This window comes from Narcine bancroftii, chromosome 3 (genome assembly GCF_036971445.1).
Source record: "Narcine bancroftii isolate sNarBan1 chromosome 3, sNarBan1.hap1, whole genome shotgun sequence".
NCBI classification, from domain to species: domain Eukaryota; kingdom Metazoa; phylum Chordata; class Chondrichthyes; order Torpediniformes; family Narcinidae; genus Narcine; species Narcine bancroftii.
In genome coordinates, this window is record NC_091471.1 from 146,772,625 (window position 1) to 146,794,138 (window position 21,514).

The 21,514-nt window shown below is 44.3% G+C and overlaps 1 protein-coding gene across 2 annotated transcripts in view; it reads right to left on the bottom strand.

The window, feature by feature from the left end:
* Positions 1 to 21,514, bottom strand: part of slc7a11 (solute carrier family 7 member 11) — a 158,624-nt gene that overhangs the window by 120,574 nt on the left and 16,536 nt on the right. For both annotated transcript variants that reach the window (XM_069925388.1, XM_069925389.1), the window contains exon 2: positions 21,093 to 21,219. In XM_069925388.1, coding sequence (XP_069781489.1) covers positions 21,093 to 21,219 — 127 coding nt within the window. The remainder of the gene's footprint in view (positions 1 to 21,092; positions 21,220 to 21,514) is intronic.

The following is a 21,514-nucleotide window of genomic DNA, read 5'->3' on the forward strand; positions in this document are numbered from 1 at the left end:
GCGTCATATATAGAGCTGTCCCTGATGACTGCATACCCTTTCGTTCCTATCCTCAAAGCGAGTCCGGACCTCCTGAGTTCATTGGTGTGGAAAACATCTCTGGTTGCATTCAGATAGGCCTGGAAGCAGTCTAGCCAGTAAGTGAGTGCCTCAGCCACGTCGGGGGAATAGAGGGTCTATCAGTAGCATCCCTGGCTTGAAAACGCTTCCATTATTTAGGGAATGCTAATAAAATTGTAGTGTGGATAAAAGCTCTCCCAACTGGAGGGAGGACGAATGCTTTTATTAGCTTATAACTATGGGTAAGGTTTCACAGTAGTCTTCAGAAGAGTTCTGGGTTTAGGCGGGAAACCACGATTATATGTGATCAGATGGGGGTGAAGCCGGGAGGCAGGGGCAGCCATCAGCACAACATCTTATCAGTGAATCCCAGTTCACTGCACAAAATTATGCCTGGTTTGGACAATATGTATTGTGATGTGAAACAAAATAGTTTTAATGGAACATTATAACCAATTATTGAAGAGATAATGTTTTAATATTAAATTCTCTGAAAAATCAATCCATTGGGGATTCATTATTTCTCATCTATTTGATAATTTAAAAAAAAAACAAGTGATTGCTTGCACCACTGTGTTCACTAATGTCAAATCAGGAGCTGGCATGCTTTCCAGTTCAAAGTCAGGGGAACAACGTGTTAGAACATTGAGCAACAGCCAGCAACAGGTAACTTAGGAAAATGCATTATTCACAGAGGTATGCCTTTTGATCAATCTAGTGAAAATGGAGTGTAACTTGTTCAAGTTTTCAGAATGCTCCTAGTTCAATCTGATAAGAATTTTGAAAGTGTGCCACCAATAACACACAAAGCAACTGCAAAACTTAAATGGTCTTCCAAACAAGTAGCATTTTCCCTTTTTGCCAAAACTAATGTCTACAGTGTCCATTAAAGAAGCAATTTAAATAAATGAGACTTGAGAAGGAAACATATAATGGGGATAAATTGATCATTTTCATTTTGGCAAGCTGTAACTGGAAGGATGCCAGAGAATGGAGCCTCAAATGTTGAGAACTGACATGAATAATCTGGACAGCAACTTTTTTTCCAAGACCCTAGACAGTAATGGCTGATGGATATCACAGGAGGTGTGGACCAGATTGTGACTGAGAACTTGGACAATTGTGGGGATGCAAGTTATTGGGATGCAGTCCAAACATGCAAATTGGGTGCTTTGACTGTAAGTTTTTCATAAAAGTTCAAGGTTCTGATACAATGAAGTCTTATTTGCTACAGCTTCCCAAATAGACGAATAATGATTTAAATATACTGTAATTCACATACAAGAGTAAAAAAAGACAACATATATAAAAGAGAAAGAAAGAAAATAGATTGGATAGATAGATAAACAGATAGCCAAACAGATAGATGATAGAGTGATAGATAGATACATACATACATATTATTTAATGGGAAAATATTTGGGAGTGTAGCCAAAGCAGACTGGGAAAAAGGGCCACATAGAGATAGGGCAGGATGGGAATAGGGTCATTTGTGCAAATAAAAAGGAGAAGGGATGGGGGGCAAAACAGACTGCAGAGGCTTGAATCTGGAGCAAAAAACAAAAAGATGGATGAACTGAGTGGGCGGGTCTGGTAGAATCCATAAAGGAAAATGGATAGTCGAGGTTTTGGGTTAAAATCATAGAAAATAGGTGGAGGACTACTGGTCATACAATTTCACTAGCCTATTCCTGCTTTGTCTCTAACTTCCTTGATTCCTTTAGCCATAAGGCCACATGCAACTCCACATTAAATATTTTAAATCAACCGGGTTCAACAGTTTACTGTGGCAGAGAATTCCACAAGTTCACAGCTCTCTGAGTAAAGAGATTCCTGCTCACCTCAGTCCCAAATGGTTGACCCCTTATCCTTATCCTGTGACACTTTGTTCTGGACTTTCCCGACATCAGCACATTCTTTTCGTATCTAACCTGTCTAGCCCAGTCAGAATTTTCAAAGCCTCAATGAGATCACATCTCATTCATCAACATTCAAAAGAACATAATCTAATCTGTCCAGGTTGAAAATCTACTTCAGAAATGGGGCTCTGGATCGAGACAGAGCTGAGTAGGAATGGAGCCAGAGGAGTGGGAATGGGGCAGGGTGTCTGGACACACGGGAGTGGAAATGGGGCCAAGTGTGTGGACACAGCGGAGTGGGATCAGGTGTGTGGACACAGGGGAGTGGGAAAGGGGCCAAGTGTGTGGACTCAGGGGAGTGGGAATGGGGTCGGGTGTGTGGACACAGGGGAGTGGGAATGCGGCCAAGTGTATGGACACAGACAATAGGGAATGTGGTTGAGTGTGTGGACACAGGGTAATTGAATGGGGGAGGGTGTGTGGACACAGGGGAGTGGGAATGGGGCCGAGTGTGTGGACTCAGGGGAGTGGGAATGGGGTCAGGTGTGTGGACACAGGGGAGTGGGAATGGGGCTGAGTGTATGGACACAGAGAATAGGGAATGGGGTTAAGTGTGTGGAGACAGGGTAATTGAATGGGGGAGGGTGTGTGGACATGGAGGAGTGGGAATGGGGCGTGTGTGTGGACACAGGGGAGTAGGAATGGGGCCGAGTATATGGACTCAAAGAGGGAATGGGGCTGAGTGTATGGACACAGGGTAGTGGAAATGGTGCTGAGTGTGTGAACACAGGGAAGTGGGACTGGGCTTAGTGTGTGGACATAGGGTAATGGGAATGTGGCTGCATGTGTGGACACAGGGGTGTGGGCACAGCAGAGTAGGTTTGGAGCTGGGTATGTCGACACATGGGAATAGGTTTGGAGCCTGTGTGTGAGCACAGGGGAGTGGGTTTGGAGCAGGGTGTAGTCATAGAAACATTTTGTTGTACAGTACAAAATCACACCTTTCAGCCCAGATAACTTGCTTGTCAGAGCGAGTCCTATTTACAGGTCTAGGACATTTTAGCACCTATATTTTGGTGCCGGACATTTTGGTGGCCATAGTTTGGTACTGGACATTTAGGCAGACCTGCCCTACTCTCCGTCTGCTGGCCAACTCTGTCCCACCACACTGCCTGAACCCCCAGCATTGCAGGAACTCCCTCCCCTAAGAAATCCACTCCCTCAGCAAACAAGGGCCTTTCGTAGCTTACAGATATATTAAAAATACTAAATATAGTCGGTAAACAATCAAAAACAAGGTCCTTTGGTAAATTATAATGATATATTCATAATATTTATTGTAAATATAATTATATATAATTAATTGAATTTTAAATTAGTAAAAATTTCAAAAAACTCATTAAATACAATCCAGATGTCATAAAAATTATTAATTAAATTAATAATTGTTTATTAAAAAATAATCTATTAAGTCAATATTATTTGCATAATAAGTGATTATTTGACCAATAAATCCTATATAACAATTATCCCAAAATGTTTGCCAGGGGAGCGGTTTTCTAGGGGGAGGGGTTTCTGAGATGCTGCGGATTCAGGCAGTAGCAGACAGTGAGTTGGGAAGGGAGTCAGGCCAGTGCCAAACTGTGGGCGCCAAAACATCCAAAGGGCTGCAAATGTCTTTTTTTTTCCTCGCCAAAACACCGTCATCAAAATGCTAATGCCAAAATAAATGGTTCAAAACTGGGGACAGCAAAATGTCCAATTCCATTTGCATGCACTTGGCCCTTAACACTCCAAACTTTCCCTGTTCAGGTACTTGTTTGATTTGTACCTCCACCTATAACTCTGTCTGGCAACTTGTTCCACGCCTCCTATCCACTGTGTAATAAAGGTAGCCATCATCGGTCTTTGAAATCTTTCCCCTTCACTTTAAATCTATACCCTCTGGCCTTGCATTTCACAGCCTGAGGAGAAAGACTAACAATTCATCTTACATATTGTGGTGTGAATAAAAGCTCTCAAGACTGGGGGGAGAACAAACGCTTTTATTCGATTATAACTAAGGATAGACTTCAGAAGTGTTCTGTGTCTAGGCAGAAAACCAGGGTTATATGTGAGCAGATGGGGGAAGAGCAGGAGACGGGGCCAGCCATCAACACAACACACGACAGGCACCTGATCTTTTATCTGGAACCCTTGCGGGATAGTGTTTTCCGAATTTCAGATTTTTCTGGATTTCAGAAAGCCCACCTGAATTGTACTGCCGTATCCACCCCCACCCCCTTCCAATCACCCAGCCGTCTGCCCCAAGTGTGGTCCCTCGGCCGCCTCCCCCAACCGCTGGTCCCTTGGCTGCCCAGATGTCTCCTCGACCGCCGGTCCCTCGGCTGCCACCCCCGACCGCAGTCCCTAGGCCGCCTCCCTCGATCGCCGGTCCCTCGACTGCCTCCCCAAACCGCCGGTCCCTCGGCTGCCTCACCCAACCATCGGTCCCTCGGCTGCCTCCCCCGAATGTGGTCCCTCAGCTGCCCGGACGTCTCCCCCGACTGCCTGGCCACCTTCCCCGACCGCTGGTCGCCCAGCTACCTCCCCCGACCGCCGGTCCCTCGGCCGCCTCCCCCGACCACTGGTCCTCACTTGCTGGATTTTGGAGTTTTCCAGATTTTAGATGTCCGGATAAAGGATCGTGTACCTGTACCAGAGAATCCCAGTTCACTGCATTCAACCCTTCCTGAATGAAGAACATGGGTTCAGAAAAAAATGGTTGAAAAATATACAATAACATAAATTTACAGATTTAAGTGGTCCATGGGTCTGGAGATCCTGGTGGCGCGCCTTAGCATGGGAGGCCTTGGACTCCTTGGGTCTCCTGGTCCATTTGTGAGGGAGGAGAGGTGGGTGGAGTCCCCAGCTCAAAGGTGGAGAGGGATGTACTTTCCTCCTGAACCAGATCCCCCGTGGCCCTGACAGGTGGTGGCTAAAATAAGCTCTGTGGCTCGCAGGGCACCTGAGGCAACAGTGCCTCTGTTCCTTAAGGTGCCAGATCCCTGATGAGATAGTGTCCACCCTGCCATCCGGGAACTCCACATAGGCGTACGTGGGATTGGCATGGAGTAGTTTCACCCTTTCCACCGGGGGGTCAGTCTTGCTTCTCCTCATGTGCTTCCTGAGAAGGACTGGACCAGGAGTGGTGAGCCAGAATGGGAGTGTAGTTCCTGATGCTGACCTTCTTTTGAAAGTGAATAGGAGCTCATGAGGAGTAGCGTTGGTTGTGGTACATAGTAGCGACTGGATGGAATGGAGCGCCATAGGGAGGTCTTCCTGCCAGTGTGAGTCTGGAAGGCCTTTTAACTTCTGGGCCAGTTTAACAGCCTTCCAGACTGTGGTGTTCTCCTTTTCAACCTGTCTGTTCCCCCGGGATATGTAGCTAGTAGTCCTGCTGGACGTGATGCCCCTCACCAGCAGGTACTGACTTAGCTCATCACCCATAAAAGCTGAATCCTGGTCATTATGAATGTAGCTGGGATACCCGAACAGGGGTAAAATGGAATCTAGGGCCTTTATGACAGACAAAGAGGTCGTGTCTGGACATCGGATGGTGAACGGGAAACGGTAGTACTCATCAATGATAGAGAGGAAGAAGGTGTTCCTTCTCGTGGATGGAAGAGGTCCCTTAAAATCAACACTGAACCATTCAAAGGGCCGAGATGACTTGATAATGGAGTCAGAGGAGGAGGAGCTTGACGAAAGTGAGAAGAAGGTAAGCTATTAAAGTTGGGGGGTTACTGGGGCTTGGGCCTACTTGATTTGGCTGGGAGTCGGAGGAGGAGCTTGGAGAGAGTCGGGCTGTGAATCAGAGGAGGAGGAGCTTGCACAAAGTGACAGGGTTAATTGGTCAAGGGGCCAATAAAAGGAGTGAAAGGGGAGAGAGCGGCCAGTGAGGAGTCACTCAGTGAGTGAGTGGAGCAGTGAAGCAGTGAAGGAGTGAGACTTCCTGGCTTTGGCTTATCAGGCTTCGGCAAAAGCAGGCAAGGAGAAAAGGTAAGCTGAGTTATTTGCCTTTGTATTCAGAGTCATACCAATAGGGTTAGTGCTCTGTACTGGGTGTCAGATGTGGGAACAATGGGTGACCTCCACCCTCCCAAATGGCCACATCTGCACCAGGTGTACCAAGATGCAGTTACTAAGGGAGCGAATTAGGGATATGGAGTTGCAGATTGATGACCTGCGGCTTGTAAGGGAGAGTGAGGAGTTAATCGACTCATCTTTCAGGGCGATAAATAGTCCAGAACCCGTGTCAGGTAAATGGGAAACGGTCGGGGGGGGGAAGAAAAAAGCGAGAAAAATGGAGAGCACACCAGTGACTATCCCACTCAGCAACATTTGGATTCTGTTGAGGGAGATGACAGGACAGAAGATGGCCACGGGCACCAGGTCAATGGCAATGAGCCTGGCAAAGTGGTGCAAATGAAAAGGAAAAGGAGAAATGCAGTAGCTATTGGGGACTCCATTGTCAGGGGTACAGACAGGAGGTTCTGTGAGCCAGATAACTATACCCGCATGGTGTGGTGCCTCCCTGGTGCAAGGGTACGGGATATCACAAATCGGGTCCAAAATATTCTGAGAGGAGAGGGAGAGCAGCCTGATGTCTTGGTACATGTGGGTACAAATGACATTGACAAGAAAAGGGAGGAGGTAATGAAAAAGGATTACAGTGAGCTGGGACGAAAGCTGAAAGACAGGAACACTAGGGTGGTGATCTCGGGATTACTACCTGTTCCAAATGCAAGTGGTGAAAAGAATGCAAGGATAAGGCAAATGAACGTGTGGCTGAGGTGCTGGTGTATAAGGCAAGGATTTGGCTTCTTCGATCATTGGGATCTCTTTTGGGGAAGGCTTGATCTTTACAAGAGGGACGAGTTGCACCTAAATCCCAAAGGTGTCAACATTTTGGCTAGTATGTTTGGTACAGCAGTGGGGCAAGATTTAAACTAATTTGGCAGGGGTATGGGAACCCAAGTGATAGGGAAAAGGGTAGGGAAGATAAAGAAATGGCCAGGAAAAGTAAAATAGGAAAAGTAATGTTGGGAGGAGAAAGTAAAAAATCAGATGGTGCAGTGAGTTTTCGGGTCAATGATAGTGTTAAGAAAATTACAAATTAAAATAGTGGGCAGAAAAATCAAAAGAAAAGGTTACAGAAGTCACTAGATATTAAAAGGACAAAGAGCATAAGGGCACTTTATCTGAATGCCCGCAGTATTAGAAATAAGGTTAATGAACTTGAGGTGCAAATCCGTACCCATGCGTATGATTTGGTAGCCATCACGGAAACATGGCTACAAGGTGACCCTAAATGGGAATTAAACTTTCAAGGGTATCAGGTGGTGCAAAGAGATAGACAGGATGGTAAGGGAGGTGGAGTTGCACTCTAATCAAAGATGAGCTCAAGGCAGTAGTGAGGAAGGATACAAGATCTAAAGAGCAAAATGTTGAGTCCATTTGGGTAGAGATAAAGAATAACAAAGGGAAAAAAATTATTGGTGGGTGTTATCTATCGCCCACCAAATAACAATAGTTTAATGGCACAGGAAATAAATAGAGATAAGTGGGGCATGTAATAATGATACAGCAGTAGTCATGGGGGACTTTAACTTTCACATAGATTGGAAAAATCAAGTTGGTTGTGGGAGTCTGGAAGAGGACTTCATAGAATGCATCCGCGATAGCTTTCTTGGGCAGCATGTTAAGGAACCCACAAGAGAAAGTGGTCTCCTGGATCTAGTGTTGTGCAATGAGATAGGTAGAGCAAATGATGTAATAGTCAGAGACCATCTGGGAAATAGCGATTATAGTATGATTGAATTTCTCATTCAGATGGAAGGGGAAATAGTTAGATCTAAAACTAATATATTAGGCTTAAACAGGGTGACTACCATAGGATGAGGGAGGAATTGGGCAGAGTGGATTGGGAGCACAGGCTAATTGATGAAACAGTTGAGGAACAGTGGAAGATTTTCAAAGAAATATTTTGTAATGCTCAACAAAAATATATTCAGGTCAGGAAAAAGGGCAGCAAGGAAGGAAAAAATCAACCGTGGTTAACAAAGGAAATAAAGGAGAGTATAAAATTGAAGGTGCAGGTGTACAAAGCTGCAAAGAGCAGTGGAAAACTGGAAGATTGGGAAAACTTTAAGAGACAACAAGGGGATACAAAGCGGGTAATAAGAAATGGGAAAAAGGATTATGAAAGTAAATTGGCACAAAATATAAAAACAGAAAGCAAAAAAATTTATAAATATATAAAACGGAAGAGGGTGGGCAGAGTTAACATAGGACCCTTGGAGGATGAGAAAGGAAAACTGGAAGCAAAAAATGAGGAAATGGCTGAAGAATTAAACAAATATTTTGTGTCAGTCTTCACGGTGGAAGACACGTCCAGCATGCCCAAGTGCAGAGTTAAGGATGCGAATATTGGGGAGGGCCTTGATAAAATAGTTATTACAAAGGAAGTAGTGATGGAGAAACTAATGGGACTAAAGCCAGACAAATCACCTGGTCCTGATGATATGCATCCAAGGGTTCTGAAGGAAATGGCAGAAGTTATAGTTGATGCATTGGTGGTCATATACCAAAATTCCTTGGATTCTGGGCAGGTCCCGGCAGACTGGAAGACAGCAAATGTCACGCCACTTTTTAAGAAGGGATGTAGGCAGAAGATTGGAAATTATCGGCCAATTAGCTTGATGTCTGTAGTTGCAAAAATGCTTGAAGCCGTCATTAAAGATGAAATAGTGAAACTTTTGGAACGCAAGGGTTCAATCAGGCAGACACAGCATGGTTTTAGAAAGGGAAGATCTTGTTTGACAAACTTGTTAGGATTCTTTGAGGATATAATGGGTGCGGTGGATAGAGGGGAACAGGTTGATGTTGTATATTTGGATTTCCAGAAAGCGTTTGATAAAGTGCCATACAAGAGACTTATCAGTAAGTTACAGGAAAGTGGAGTCCGGGGAAGTATATTGGTCTGGATTGAAAATTGGTTGTCTGACAGGAGGCAGAGAGTCAGGATAAGTGGGAGTTTTTCAAGTTGGCAGAGAGTGGTAAGTGGGGTGCCGCAGGGGTCAGTGTTAGGCCCACAACTGTTCATCATTTACATTGATAACTTGGAGGAGGGGACAAAATGTGGTGTAGCCAAGTTTGCGGATGACACCAAATTGAGTGGAAGAGCAAATTGTAATGTGGATGTGGAGAGTCTGCAGAGGGATATAATTAAGCTGGATGAGTGGGCAAAGTTCTGGCAGATGGAGTACAATGTTAGTAAGTGTGAGATTATCCGCTTTGGCAAGAAAAATAAAAGAGCTGAATATTATTTAAAGAGTGAAAAACTACAGCATGCTGTTGTGCAAACTTGGGAGTGCTTGTACATGAATCGCAAAAAGTTACGTTGCAGGTGCAGCAGGTTATTAAGAAGGCAAATGGAATGTTGGCCATCACTAGAGGAATTGAATTCAGGAGTAGGGAGGTAATGTTGCAACTGTATAAGGTACTGGTGAGACTGCACCTGGGGTACTGTGTCCAGTTCTGGTCTCCATATTTGAGGAAGGATACACTGGCTTTGGAGATGGTCCAGAGGAGGTTTACTAGGTTGATCCCTGGGATGAAGGGGTGACTTATGATGAAAGATTAAATCGCCTAGGATTGTATTTGCTCAAGTTCAGAAGAATGAGAGGAGATCTTATAGAAACATATAGGATTATGAAGGGTATGGATAGGATAGATGTCGGAAGGTTTTTTTGAGCTGGCCGGGGAAACTAAAACGAGAGGACACAGTCTCAAGATTCTGGGGAGTAGATTTAGGACAGAGATGAGGAAAAATAGTTTTTGCCAGAGAATAGTGAATGTTTGGAATTTTCTAACCAGGGAAGTGGTTGAGGCTGCCTCATTAAACATATTTAAAATTCGGTTAGATAAATTTTTACATGATAGAGGAATTAGAGGATATGGGGAGAAGGCAGGTAGGTGGAGTTAGGTCATAAATTAGATCAGCCATGATCGTATTGAATGGCGGAGCAGGCTCGATGGGCCATTTTTGGCCTACTTCTGTTCCTATTTCCTATGTTCCTATGTTCCTATGTTGATCGGGTACGTCTTTGGTAGAAGTGTGGCTGGCACTCCGCGCAGACCTGGCAAGACCTGATCATTTCCCTGACATCTTCCATGGAGTAGGGCAGATTGCACCTTGAAAAAATGAGCCATGCGGCTGACCCCTGGTTAGCAGAGCTCATTATACAGAGACCGCAGTTAGCCAATGTGCGCAGAGGTACAGCTTCCTCTGGATAAGGCATCTGGAGGTTCATTAAGAGCTCCTGGCCGATAGGCAATGTCATAATTGGAGGTGGAGAGCTCGATCTTCCACCTAGAAATCTTGGCATTCTTAATTTTGCCCCTCTTGACATTATTAAATATAAATGCGACAAGAGCGCTGGTCAGTGAGGAGCGTAAATCTTCTATGAGCCAGGTAGTGTCTCCAGTGCCTTACGGCTTCTACAACGGCATAAGTTTCCTTTTCCACTGATAGGTTCTCCAGACCGCATGACCTTGTAATGTCCACAAAATAAATGCAACTGGCCTGGCCGTCTGATTGTGGGTAGCGGCCAGGGCTACATCCGAAGCGTTGCTTTCCATTTGGAAAGGTACATTCTCGCCCACCGCGTGCATTGTGGCTTTTGCAATGTGGTTCTGGAGATAGTTAAAAGCCGTTTGGGCTTCAGCTAAGATGGGGAAATTAGTGGCTTTTAAGAGGGGATGAGCCTTAACAGCGTATTGAGGGATCCACTGGATGTTATATGAGAAAAACCCCAGGCATCTCCTTAAAGCCTTTGTGGTCCTGGGGATGGGGAAGTCTAATAGTGGGCGCATCCTATCAGGTTCTGGGCCAACAATGCCATTCTATATCATGTAGCCAAGGATAGCCAGACGTTTAGTCCTGAACACGCACTTGTTAAGAGTTATAAGTGAGGTTCAGGGCTTTCGCCGCATGGAGAAAACTCTGGAGGTTGGCATCATGGTCTTCCAAGGTATGGTCATAGATGGTAATATTATCAAGGTAGGAGAAGGTGCCTACAACCCATACTCATTCACCATTCTGTTCATCTGCCTCTGGAAGATAGAAACCCCTTTAGTAATATTGAAAGGGACTCTCTGGAATTGATAGAGATGACCGTTAGCCTCAAATGCCATATTTGGATGGTCCTCAGAATGGATTGGCAGCTGGCGTTAGGCCGCTTTCAGGTTGATGGTCGAATAGACCCAATACTGTGCAATATCATTCACCATGTCCACAATTCGAGGGAGGGGTTATGCATCCAGGAGTCTGTACCGGTTAGTAGTTTGCTATAGTCAATTACTAGCCTGGACTTTTTTTCCCCTTTTACCGCTACTACATGGGCTGGTGCTAGTTTCGATGATACCTTCGTCAAGCATATGTTGTGTCTCTGACTTTATAAAACCTCCTGCTCTTGGTAGCAATGGGCTTGCAATCCGAGGACAGATTCGGGAAGAGAGGTGGGAGGTTTAATATTCAGTGTGGAGAGGCTGTATGTGGGTTCTGATTTTAGGGGCCCTCCATTTTGAACCGTTATAGGGGCCCTCCATTTTGAACCGTTATAGGGGCCCTCCATTTTGAACCGTTATAGGGGCAAGGGGACCAGAATACTCCAAGATCATCCTTTTAAGGTGAGACAGGAAGCCCAGATACAACAACACCGGAGTACACAATTCATCAAGTACATTCAAGCGAAATTTACAGAATTCCCCCCCTTCGAATGACGGATGTTGTTGAATACATGAAGAATGTGGTAATTAGAAGGATACATCTTCAAGTTGTACTCTTGCACAGTCCGTGAGTCTATGAAGCTTTCAGTAAAGCCTGTGTCAATTAGCCATTTAGTGAAATGTATGTTTATCTTCACAGTTAATTTGGAGCTGCTCAGCTGGTGGGGTCTGTCCTGGTCTAGGACTATCAAGGCTAGAACCCTGGAGACTCCATGCTCCTCACTCAAATGGCCCTTGCCGCCCTGGGTTACCTTGCATGGGTAAGATGGTATCGACCTCGTGGTACAGCAAGATGGCCCCCATTCTTCCTCCTCCTCTGATGATGGCGCCGTGTTTGAATTTGGGTTGTGCCAAGACAGCCACTGAGCCTTTTCGTGCCATTTCTTCACTGCCACCGTGTCGTGCAGCAAATGGGTTCAGGAGAATTCGGGCCAGACGGCTTGGGGCTGGAATCAGATCCAGGAGCAGTGCAGGGCATAGACTTCCCCTGCTTTCCCCTCGCGCGATAAACTCTCTCACAATGTCCTTTCTTGCCACAGTTGGAACACACTGAGTCATTTGCTGGGCAATGAGATCAGAGATTCTGGCCCTTGCTGCAGAGAAAGCACTCCCTGGTATGGGAAGTGGCAGCTGTTAGGGCTGGGGTAGCAGGAGCTGCCGGTCCTTGGAAGGGGTTACCTGAGCGAGCGAGTACGCTGGCTTCGAGGTTGTCATCCTCAAGCTTAGCCTGTTGAGCAATTTGGCCAGCACAATGTGGCTAAGCAGGTTCTTCCTTCCCAACTTGAGTAGTCGCTGCCTCATGTACCTCAAGCGGACCCCCACCCCGCTTCCTTCCTGCACTTGGCAAATATCCAGATCCAGCAGGTAGTCATTGATGGTCTCGCCTGGTTGTTGACGGAGAGCAAGTCGGTACTTCACTAGAACCTCGTTTAGCGAGTTCAGGTACCGAGTCTTCAATGTCTTGATGGCAGCATCATATGTAGAGCAGTCAAAGAGGGCTGCATACCCTTTCGTTCCTACCCTGGAAACAAGTGCGGACCTTCAGAGTTCATTGGTCTGGTCGCATTCAGGTAGGCCTGGAAACAGTCTAGCCAATACATGAACTCCTCAGCTGCGTCGGGGGATAGAGGGTCTATCAGCAGTATACCTGGCTTGAGTAGCGCTTCCATCATTTAGGGAATAAGCTAATAAGATTGTAGCGTGAATAAAAACTCTCACAACTGGAGGGAGAACAAACACTTTTATTAGCTTGTAACTAAGGTTAGGGTCTTCAGAAGGGTCCTGGGTTTAGGAAACCAGGATTATAAGTGAGCAGATTGGGGCAGAGGCAGCCATCAACACAACACACTACCAGTGAATACCAGTATATGCCACTTAGGATTTTTTAAGCCTCTATAATATTATCCCTCAGCTTTCTAATATCTAGGGAAGTCAGTGTCCAGTCACTTCATCTACTTAAGCCCCTTGATATCATCTTTCATTTGGTTGGGTAACCAGAACTCCAAATATACTCATCAAAATTATGAACAGCTGTAATTTGGCATTCCAACTTCTGTACTTAATGTTCTGATTTATGAATGAAAGTCTGCCAAATATTACCTTCACCACCCTCAAGAGCTGTGCAGGCAATTTCAGGGAATTTGGTATCTGCATCCCTTGATCCCTCTGTTCTACAACAGTCCAAGGGAAATCATGGTGCAAGTCATGCCTTGCTTTATTTCACCAAACTGCAACTGTTTGCATTTGTCAAGGTTTAATTCCAACTGCCATTCCTTGACCCATTTCCCATATTCATCCAAATCCTGTGGCAGACTTGGATAATATTCTTCAACAATTTAGTTGTCTTCTGAAAATATTCCAGCCTCGATAACCACATTGCATCCAAATTGTTAATATAGATGACAAACAAAAGTCGACCCAGCAGCGATTTCTGTGGCGTTCCACTGATCCTGGGCTTCTGATCTGACAAACAATTACTACCATCCTCTGATTCCTTCTACCAAGGTGATTTTGAATCTAGCGTCCAGCTCAGCCTGGATCCCAAGTGACCCAAACTTCCAAACTAGCCCATCATATGAAGAGAGCAGAATGGGATAGAGGCAGGACATGGAAAATCATGGAGGACCCCTTCCACCCTGCGCACAGCATATTTTTCAGCTGCTCCCATCATGGGAAGAGATAAAGGAGTATGAGTGTCAGCACCACCAGGCTGAGGAACAGCTTCTTCCCACTGGCAGTGAGAATGCTGAATGACGAAAGGAAATACTCACACTAACCATCCGAGACTCTCATATTCATGCAACAATTATTTATTTGTTAACTTGTATATATGAATACTCGTCTTGCAGGAGTATGATGTCTGGTTGTGCATTTTGCACTTCGAACCGGAGAACACTATTTAGTCAGGTTGTACTTGTGGAATCAAATGATAATAAATTTGACTTGACTTGGATGCAAATAGAATGTGATAAGGTTATTGGTTTAGCATTGGAGCTTGACAAGAAAAATAATATGGACATTGTAGCTGTCATCGGCAGCCAATGGTTGGATGACAGTCATATCTGAGATCTGGAGAGTGACGATGTGTGGCGGTAATATAGGCACATGTGCCCAGATTGAGAAAGAGTGCAGTTGCTAAAGAGTCTCGGCTGATTACCTTGCACAGGTTTAAAATGCCTGTAGAACAAGGGCCGGCAGCAGTTTTTTTTTTAAACATCGAAGACCTCGGAAATGGCAGTGCTTATCAGCAACTTCAGGGAACAGTGAACTGGCACAGTGCACCAGAGACAGAGAATGCCAACCCACCAAGTAGAAGGAGCTAGCGTGAAGGCCCTCCAGGGTAGAAGAACACAGCCACTGAGCAGGCTCCAGTATGGAGCGTGAAGGCCAAAGGCCTCACACCAGGCTGCAGAATCAGAGAGTGAGATCAAGATTTATGAGGGTTTCAAATGCGAGCAGGGCTCCCGTAGGAGTGCCGACAACATCTTAATCACAGCGGGGGTTCGGAACTAGGGCCAAGGAGAGTGATGGATGGCTGGAGCTCGTCAACACCACTGGGGGCAACAAGGGGCTGTATGGCTACAGAGATTACAAGAGCGTAGGAGACAGTGGCATCAGAGGAGGTGACAAGATCTTCTCGATGACTCTGATGAGATTCTCTTTTGCTTCTCTTTCTCATCTTGATAAGGGCACTGGACTAGTGCCGCCTCTTGCCGAGCCTTTACAGGGCAAACATTGGAAAATGGATTTTGTGTGGTTTGTGTACATGACAGGCTTCTTGGACCTAGATGAGTACGAGTTGGAATTAGGTCATGCAACATGTATAATACTAGTTATTTCCTTTTAAGGATTGCAATACATGACCTCCTCACTATGTTTCAGTGTAAAGAATGCCACAAATTTTTTCTTCCTCTTCTTGAAACTCTCTGCAAACAAATGTTAATGATAAATGAAGTATTTTTGTCTTGTCTTTGACAATCCTCCAGTATCTTACAGACATGTAACAGAAAAAAAAATAGGTCACTTGATCTAGAATGGATCTAGCATTGACGCCTTAACATTGATTTGAGTATTTCCAATGTAGAATATACAGGATTAAAAATCTAATTTTTGCAATTGCTATTACAATAGCCAGCAATTGTTAGCACATATCCTGACCAGCGGCAATCCCTGTCTCCAACTTGTTCTTGTAGTAGGTTGAACACAAATGTGAACTGATTATCCATGTCATGTTTAGCGATTAAATACTTGTGGTTTTGACAAGAAAGAAATTTGCAATTTTTGCTCAATTGTTAAGAAATCAAATTCTCCATCTGAATTAGCTTTTTTTTTCAAATGTATTGATAGAAGTGCAGTTCAATTTGCTCCGGCGCACATAGTGGAATGTTGTCATGTTAAATAACGGAATGAATATGCGACCTTGCAAGGGTATTATTAAAGCAAATATTAAATACGCTTTTCAACAGCATCAGATTTCTAATCACTTCCCAAAATACACAGATGAATTTTCTCTACTTTTGAGCAATACTGTCAATAATTTATTAATTTATAATTTAATAACCAATCAAGCATTCTGGAGCAAGCTGGAAAAGTACAGTTGAGTCCATAATCAGATAATTAGTAACATTATTACATGGTGAGCAGTTTGCGGACCCTGTTCTGCTTCTTACATTTATGTATGTAGCAAATCTTTTACCTTCGAGGGAAGAAAGAGAAATGCTCAGAAATAAGGAAACAGGGTAATCAATGGTGGCTCTTTGACAAATATATTTTCCTTCTAAAAGTTACGACTGTATGAGAATTTGATCTTAAAAACTCAATGTGTTCTAAAGGAACAATGAACAATGCCAATATCAGTGAACAATGCCAATTCAGGGCTATTATGGTGAGCAACTGGAGAAATGAAGCTTGTTTTCCTGAGAGCATAGGAGATTGAGAGCGAATCTCAATTGAAGTCTATAAATTCAATAAAGGCATAGATATGGGGAATAGTGACAGCTTATTTCCAAGATAGGAGCATCCAAGATAAGAGGGCATTACCATAAGGCGAGGAGTGAAGGATGTAGAAGGGACATGAGTGAACAATTCTTCACTCAGTGATTGGAGGGGTTTGAGCTTAATTTTGGTAAGTGGGACTAAAGCAGGAGGATATGTTGTTCATCATAGACGGGCTGGGTCTGAGGAACTGTTCCCATGCTGTAAGAATATTTCTCTGACTATTACCCTATTAACTATTTGGACCAAATAATTGATCCAAAAAAAAATCTGAAATAGCATTTTAAAGGAAGGAAAGAGGCAGAAGAACAGAAAATCTTGGTGAGTGAATGCCAGACCTCAGAGACAATGGCAACTGAAGGCATCATCCCTGTGGCAAAGTGATTAAAATTGATAAAGCATAAAAGACCAGATTTGGATTCGTGCATCTGAGAATTATAGGACAATAGGAGGTCACTGAGATCGGATGTAGAAAAGACATGCAGAGAGTTAAAAACAAGGGTGAATTTTTAAAGTCACGCTGCTGCCTAACCAGAAGCCAGATCAAGTCTAGGTGATGCTGTTACAGCGCCAGTGACCAGGACCGTGGTTCGAATCCCACGCTGTTTATAAGAAGTTTGTAAGTTCTCTGTGCCTGCGTAAGGGACTTCTGGGTGCTCAGCTTTCCTCCCACCATTCAAAAATGTACCGGAGGTTGTAGGATAATCGGAATATTTCGGCCACATGGGTTCGTTGGCTGAAAGGGCCTGCTACTCTGCTCTATGTGTAAATTTAAAATCTAAAGTTAAAGTCATTGATCGCACAGATGATGGGTGAAGAAGACTCGGTTTGAGTTAAATTACAAGTAGCAGAATATAGTGTTAAGTGTGGTTGGCTGACAGAAGTACCTGGAATTGGTCTGCTTCATAGCACCAAAACCATGGATGGCTGTTTCACCAGTGAATAGTGGCAATCTTAGTGGTTCTATTGGTGTGATCTAAAGCAGGATTTGTGGTCAAATACAGCACTAGGATTGAAAAAGCATGGTTTGTCCATTTGAACTTCTAACCTGTCATCCTGTTGTTAACAGGCTGAGGGATTATCAGTATTTCCTGTTTAGGACCCAAGGAAACATTGGGGCATGACCAGCATCAATAGTTCAAGGGGGTGCCTAAGGTGCATCGTTGAACTAATGACTGTTTCCCAAGCTGTTGTCATTGGGATCTGCTGGTTATTAATGCACATTGATGTAATCATAAAGAAGGTTGACCAGCAGCTATAGTTCTATAGGTGTACCGTGGAGAACATTCTGGCTGGCTGCGTCACTGTCTGGTAAGGAGAGCATTGTTAACATCTCAGGCACCAAACTTCACTCCATTGAGAACATGTATGTGAGGTGGTGTTTTAAAAAGCAGGTTCTATCCTCCAAGACCCCCACCACCCAGCCCATGACCTCTTCAGTCTGCTAAGGTACAGGAGCTTAAAGACGAGCACTCAGCGGCACAAAGACAGCTTCTTCCCTGCTGCCATCAGATTCGTGAATAAACAATGAATCAAAGACACTACCGGTCAACCAGTTCATCTATCTCGGCTGCAACATTTCATCAGATGCAAGGATCGACAACGAGATAGACAACAGACTCGCCAAGGCAAATAGTGCCTTTGGAAGACTACACAAAAGAGTCTGGAAAAACAACCAACTGAAAAACCTCAAAGATTAGCGTATACAGAGCCGCTGTCATACCCACACTCCTGTTCAGCTCCGAATCATGGGTCCTTTACCGGCATCATCTACGGCTCCTAGAACGCTTCCACCAGCATTGTCTCCGCTCCATCCTCAACATTCATTGGAGCGACTTCATCTCCAACATCGAAGTACTCGAGATGGCAGAGGCCGACAGCATCGAATCCACGCTGCTGAAGATCAAACTGCGCTGGGTAGGTCATGACTCCAGAATGGAGGAGCATCGCCTTCCCAAGATCGTGTTATATGGCGAGCTCTCCACTGGCCACTGAGACAGAGGTGCACCAAAGAAGAGGTACAAGGACTGCTTAAAGAAAGCTCTTGGTGCCTGCCACATTGACCATCGCCAGTGGGCTGATATCGCCTCAAACCGTGCATCTTGGCGCCTCACAGTTTGGCAGGCAGCAACCTCCTTTGAAGAAGACCGCAGAGCCCACCTCACTGTCAAAAGACAAAGGAGGAAAAACCCAACACCCAACCCCAACCAACCAATTTTCCCTTGCAACTGCGTCTGCCTGTCCCGCATCGGACTTGTCAGCCACAAACGAGCCTGCAGCTGACGTGGACATTTACCCCCTCCATAAATCTTCGTCCGCGAAGCCAAGCCAAAGAAAGAGTAATGTTATAAGATGGTTATAATATGAATGTTTGTACCTTGATGCTGCTGTGAACTCTGAATTCATGACTTGATAATAAATCCTCATTCTGATTCTAAATAGGTTAAATGATATAAAGGGAGGACACATACAGTTTTGTGCAGAAGACAGACAGCACAGTGGTTCTACAAAAGCTCTGCAACAGACTTGGTAACCTGCTGCCCAGCCTGCCCTCCCACCACAGCCAGGCACCTGCCTCTATCCCCAAGGACTTAAAAAATTGTGAGTACATTTTTGTCAGATGGGGCACATTAGACATTGAGGGAAAAAAGGATTTTTCACGTTCGATCACCTGAAGCCAGCTCATCTGGACTTAGAACAACTGGTCGCTGTGCAACCGGCCAAACTATATAACCATATAACCATTTACAGCACAGAACAGGCCAGTTCGGCCCTACTAGTCCATGCCGTAGCAAATCCCCACCCTCCTAGTCCCACTGACCAGCACCCGGTCCATACCCCTCTAGTCCCCTCCTATCCATGTAACGATCCAGTCTTTCCTTAAATGTAACCAATGATCCCGCCTCGACCACGTCTGCCTGAAGCTCATTCCACATCCCTACCACCCTCTGCGTAAAGAAATTTCCCCTCATGTTCCCCTTATAATTTTCCCCCTTCAATCTTAAACCATGTCCTCTAGTTTGAATCACCCCCTTTCTTAATTGAAAAAGCCTATCCACATTTACTGTCTGTCCCTTTTAAAATCTTAAACGCCTCTATCAAGTCCCCTCTCAATCTTCTACGCTCCAGAGAAAAAAGCCCCAGTCTGCACAACCTTTCCCTGTAACTCAGACCCTGAAATCCTGTCAACATTCTCGTGAACCTTCTCTGCACTCTCTCTATTTTGTTTATATCTTTCCTATAATTTGGTGACCAAAACTGTACACAGTATTCCAAATTTGGCCTCACCAATGCCTTGTACAATTTCATCATAACCTCCCTACTCTTGAATTCAATACTCCGATTTATGAAGGCCAACATTCCAAATGCCTTCTTCACCACACCATTTACCTGAGTATCAGCCTTGAGGGTACCATTTACCATAACTCCTAAATCCCTTTGTTGCTCTGCACTCCTCAATTGTCTACCATTCAATGTATATGACCTATTTAAATTTGCCTTTCCAAAATGCAGCACCTCACATTTATCAGTATTAAATTCCATCAGCCATTTCTCAGCCCACACCTCCAGCCTTCCTAAATCACCTTTTAATCTACGGTAATCTACCTCACTGTTCACAACACCACCAATCTTTGTGTCATCCGCAAACTTGCTTATCCAATTTTCTACCCCTACATCCAGATCGTTAATATATCTAACAAATAATAGTGGATCCAGGACCGAACCCTGAGGAACTCCACTAGTCACCGGCCTCCAATTGGACAAACAATTTTCTACCACTACTCTCTGACACCTTCCATTCAACCACTGCTTAATCCATTTCACTACCTCCTTATTTATACCTAATGCCTCCACCTTTTTTCCTAACCTCCTGTGGGGAACTTTGTCAAAAGCTTTACTAAAGTCCAAATAGACAACATCCACAGCTTTCCCTTCATCAACCTTTTTTGTAACCCCCTCGAAGAACGCAATCAAGTTTGTCAAGCATGATCTACCCCTGACAAAACCATGCTGATTACTCCCTATCAAGCACAAGACTGTACATTCTCTGAATAATGGGGACACTATCGCTGGTTCTGGAGGGATGTTGTGCGGCGATCTACACGTTTGGTGGTCAGGCGAAGTGGCTCTGGGCATGCCGTCAGAACAGCCACACCAAAGATGGTGTCGCACATCCTCCTCTTCCGTTAAGAGCAAGGTGCCTGCATGCGCACAGGACGTGCACTTATGTAGCCTTGATGTGATTTCCAGCATGAGGGGGCACGTGTTTCAAGCACCTTAAGAACGCTGTGTACAAGACAAAATAAACTCACAAGTTCTGGACGAACCCACTGACTACCGATCTCATCTTTCATTCCGCTAGCACAGACTCTATAATCTCACATGAGGGTATGGGAATGAATCAATAACCCAGTAAATCAACTACAACGTTTTGAAAACATTGCAGCTAAATGTGTTGAAAGTGATGTAAATTCTACCTGAGCATCAGTATAAAATCAATAGTCTGTCAGAGGCAAGAAACTTGGAAAATTATGCAGAATATCAAGGTCAAAGTGTATTGTGAAAAGGTGCCGCACTAAAAATATATTACCCTACTTTCAAGAAAAAAAGGAAGAAGAAAACATTACTGCTCATATTCATCTGCAACTTTTCAAAGGAAAGATCAATCATTGAAAATATTGTACCTTATGGATTTTTGAAATATGTTCAGATGTCATGGTTTCAGATTTCCACTAAAATGTGCATCATTTTTGTCACAAGAATACATGGGCAATAACAGAGCATTTTGACACACAGATGGGACTTCTCTAACTGTTAGCATTAAAACTTTGGAAATGTACTCACCGTATGATGATCAATTCCACCCAGACTCTAACAAAAGCAGGCAGTGGACCAAAAGCTTCCAGGATGTATGTGTAATGGGCACCTGATTTATTTATACTTGTCCCAAGTTCAGCATATGAGAGCGCTCCTGACAATAAAAACAGAACAAGGGATAAAAACTGAATGACTTCCCAAAAAGTCAAGCATAATGCATTTATAATTGTAGCTTAATGAACAAAATTATCTTAAACAAATTTAGCTTCTCAAATGTAAGCAATATCCAACTATTTCTGCCATGTATGGAAGTAGGATGGTGTATAGGTGAATTAGGTTAAGTTAGATGTTGGCTTGGGGCCTCATCTTATTAGATTAGCATTGCTACTTTGTGGCTCCAGAACCTGGGTTCAACACGGACAGTGGGTGCTATTTCTATGAAGTTTGCA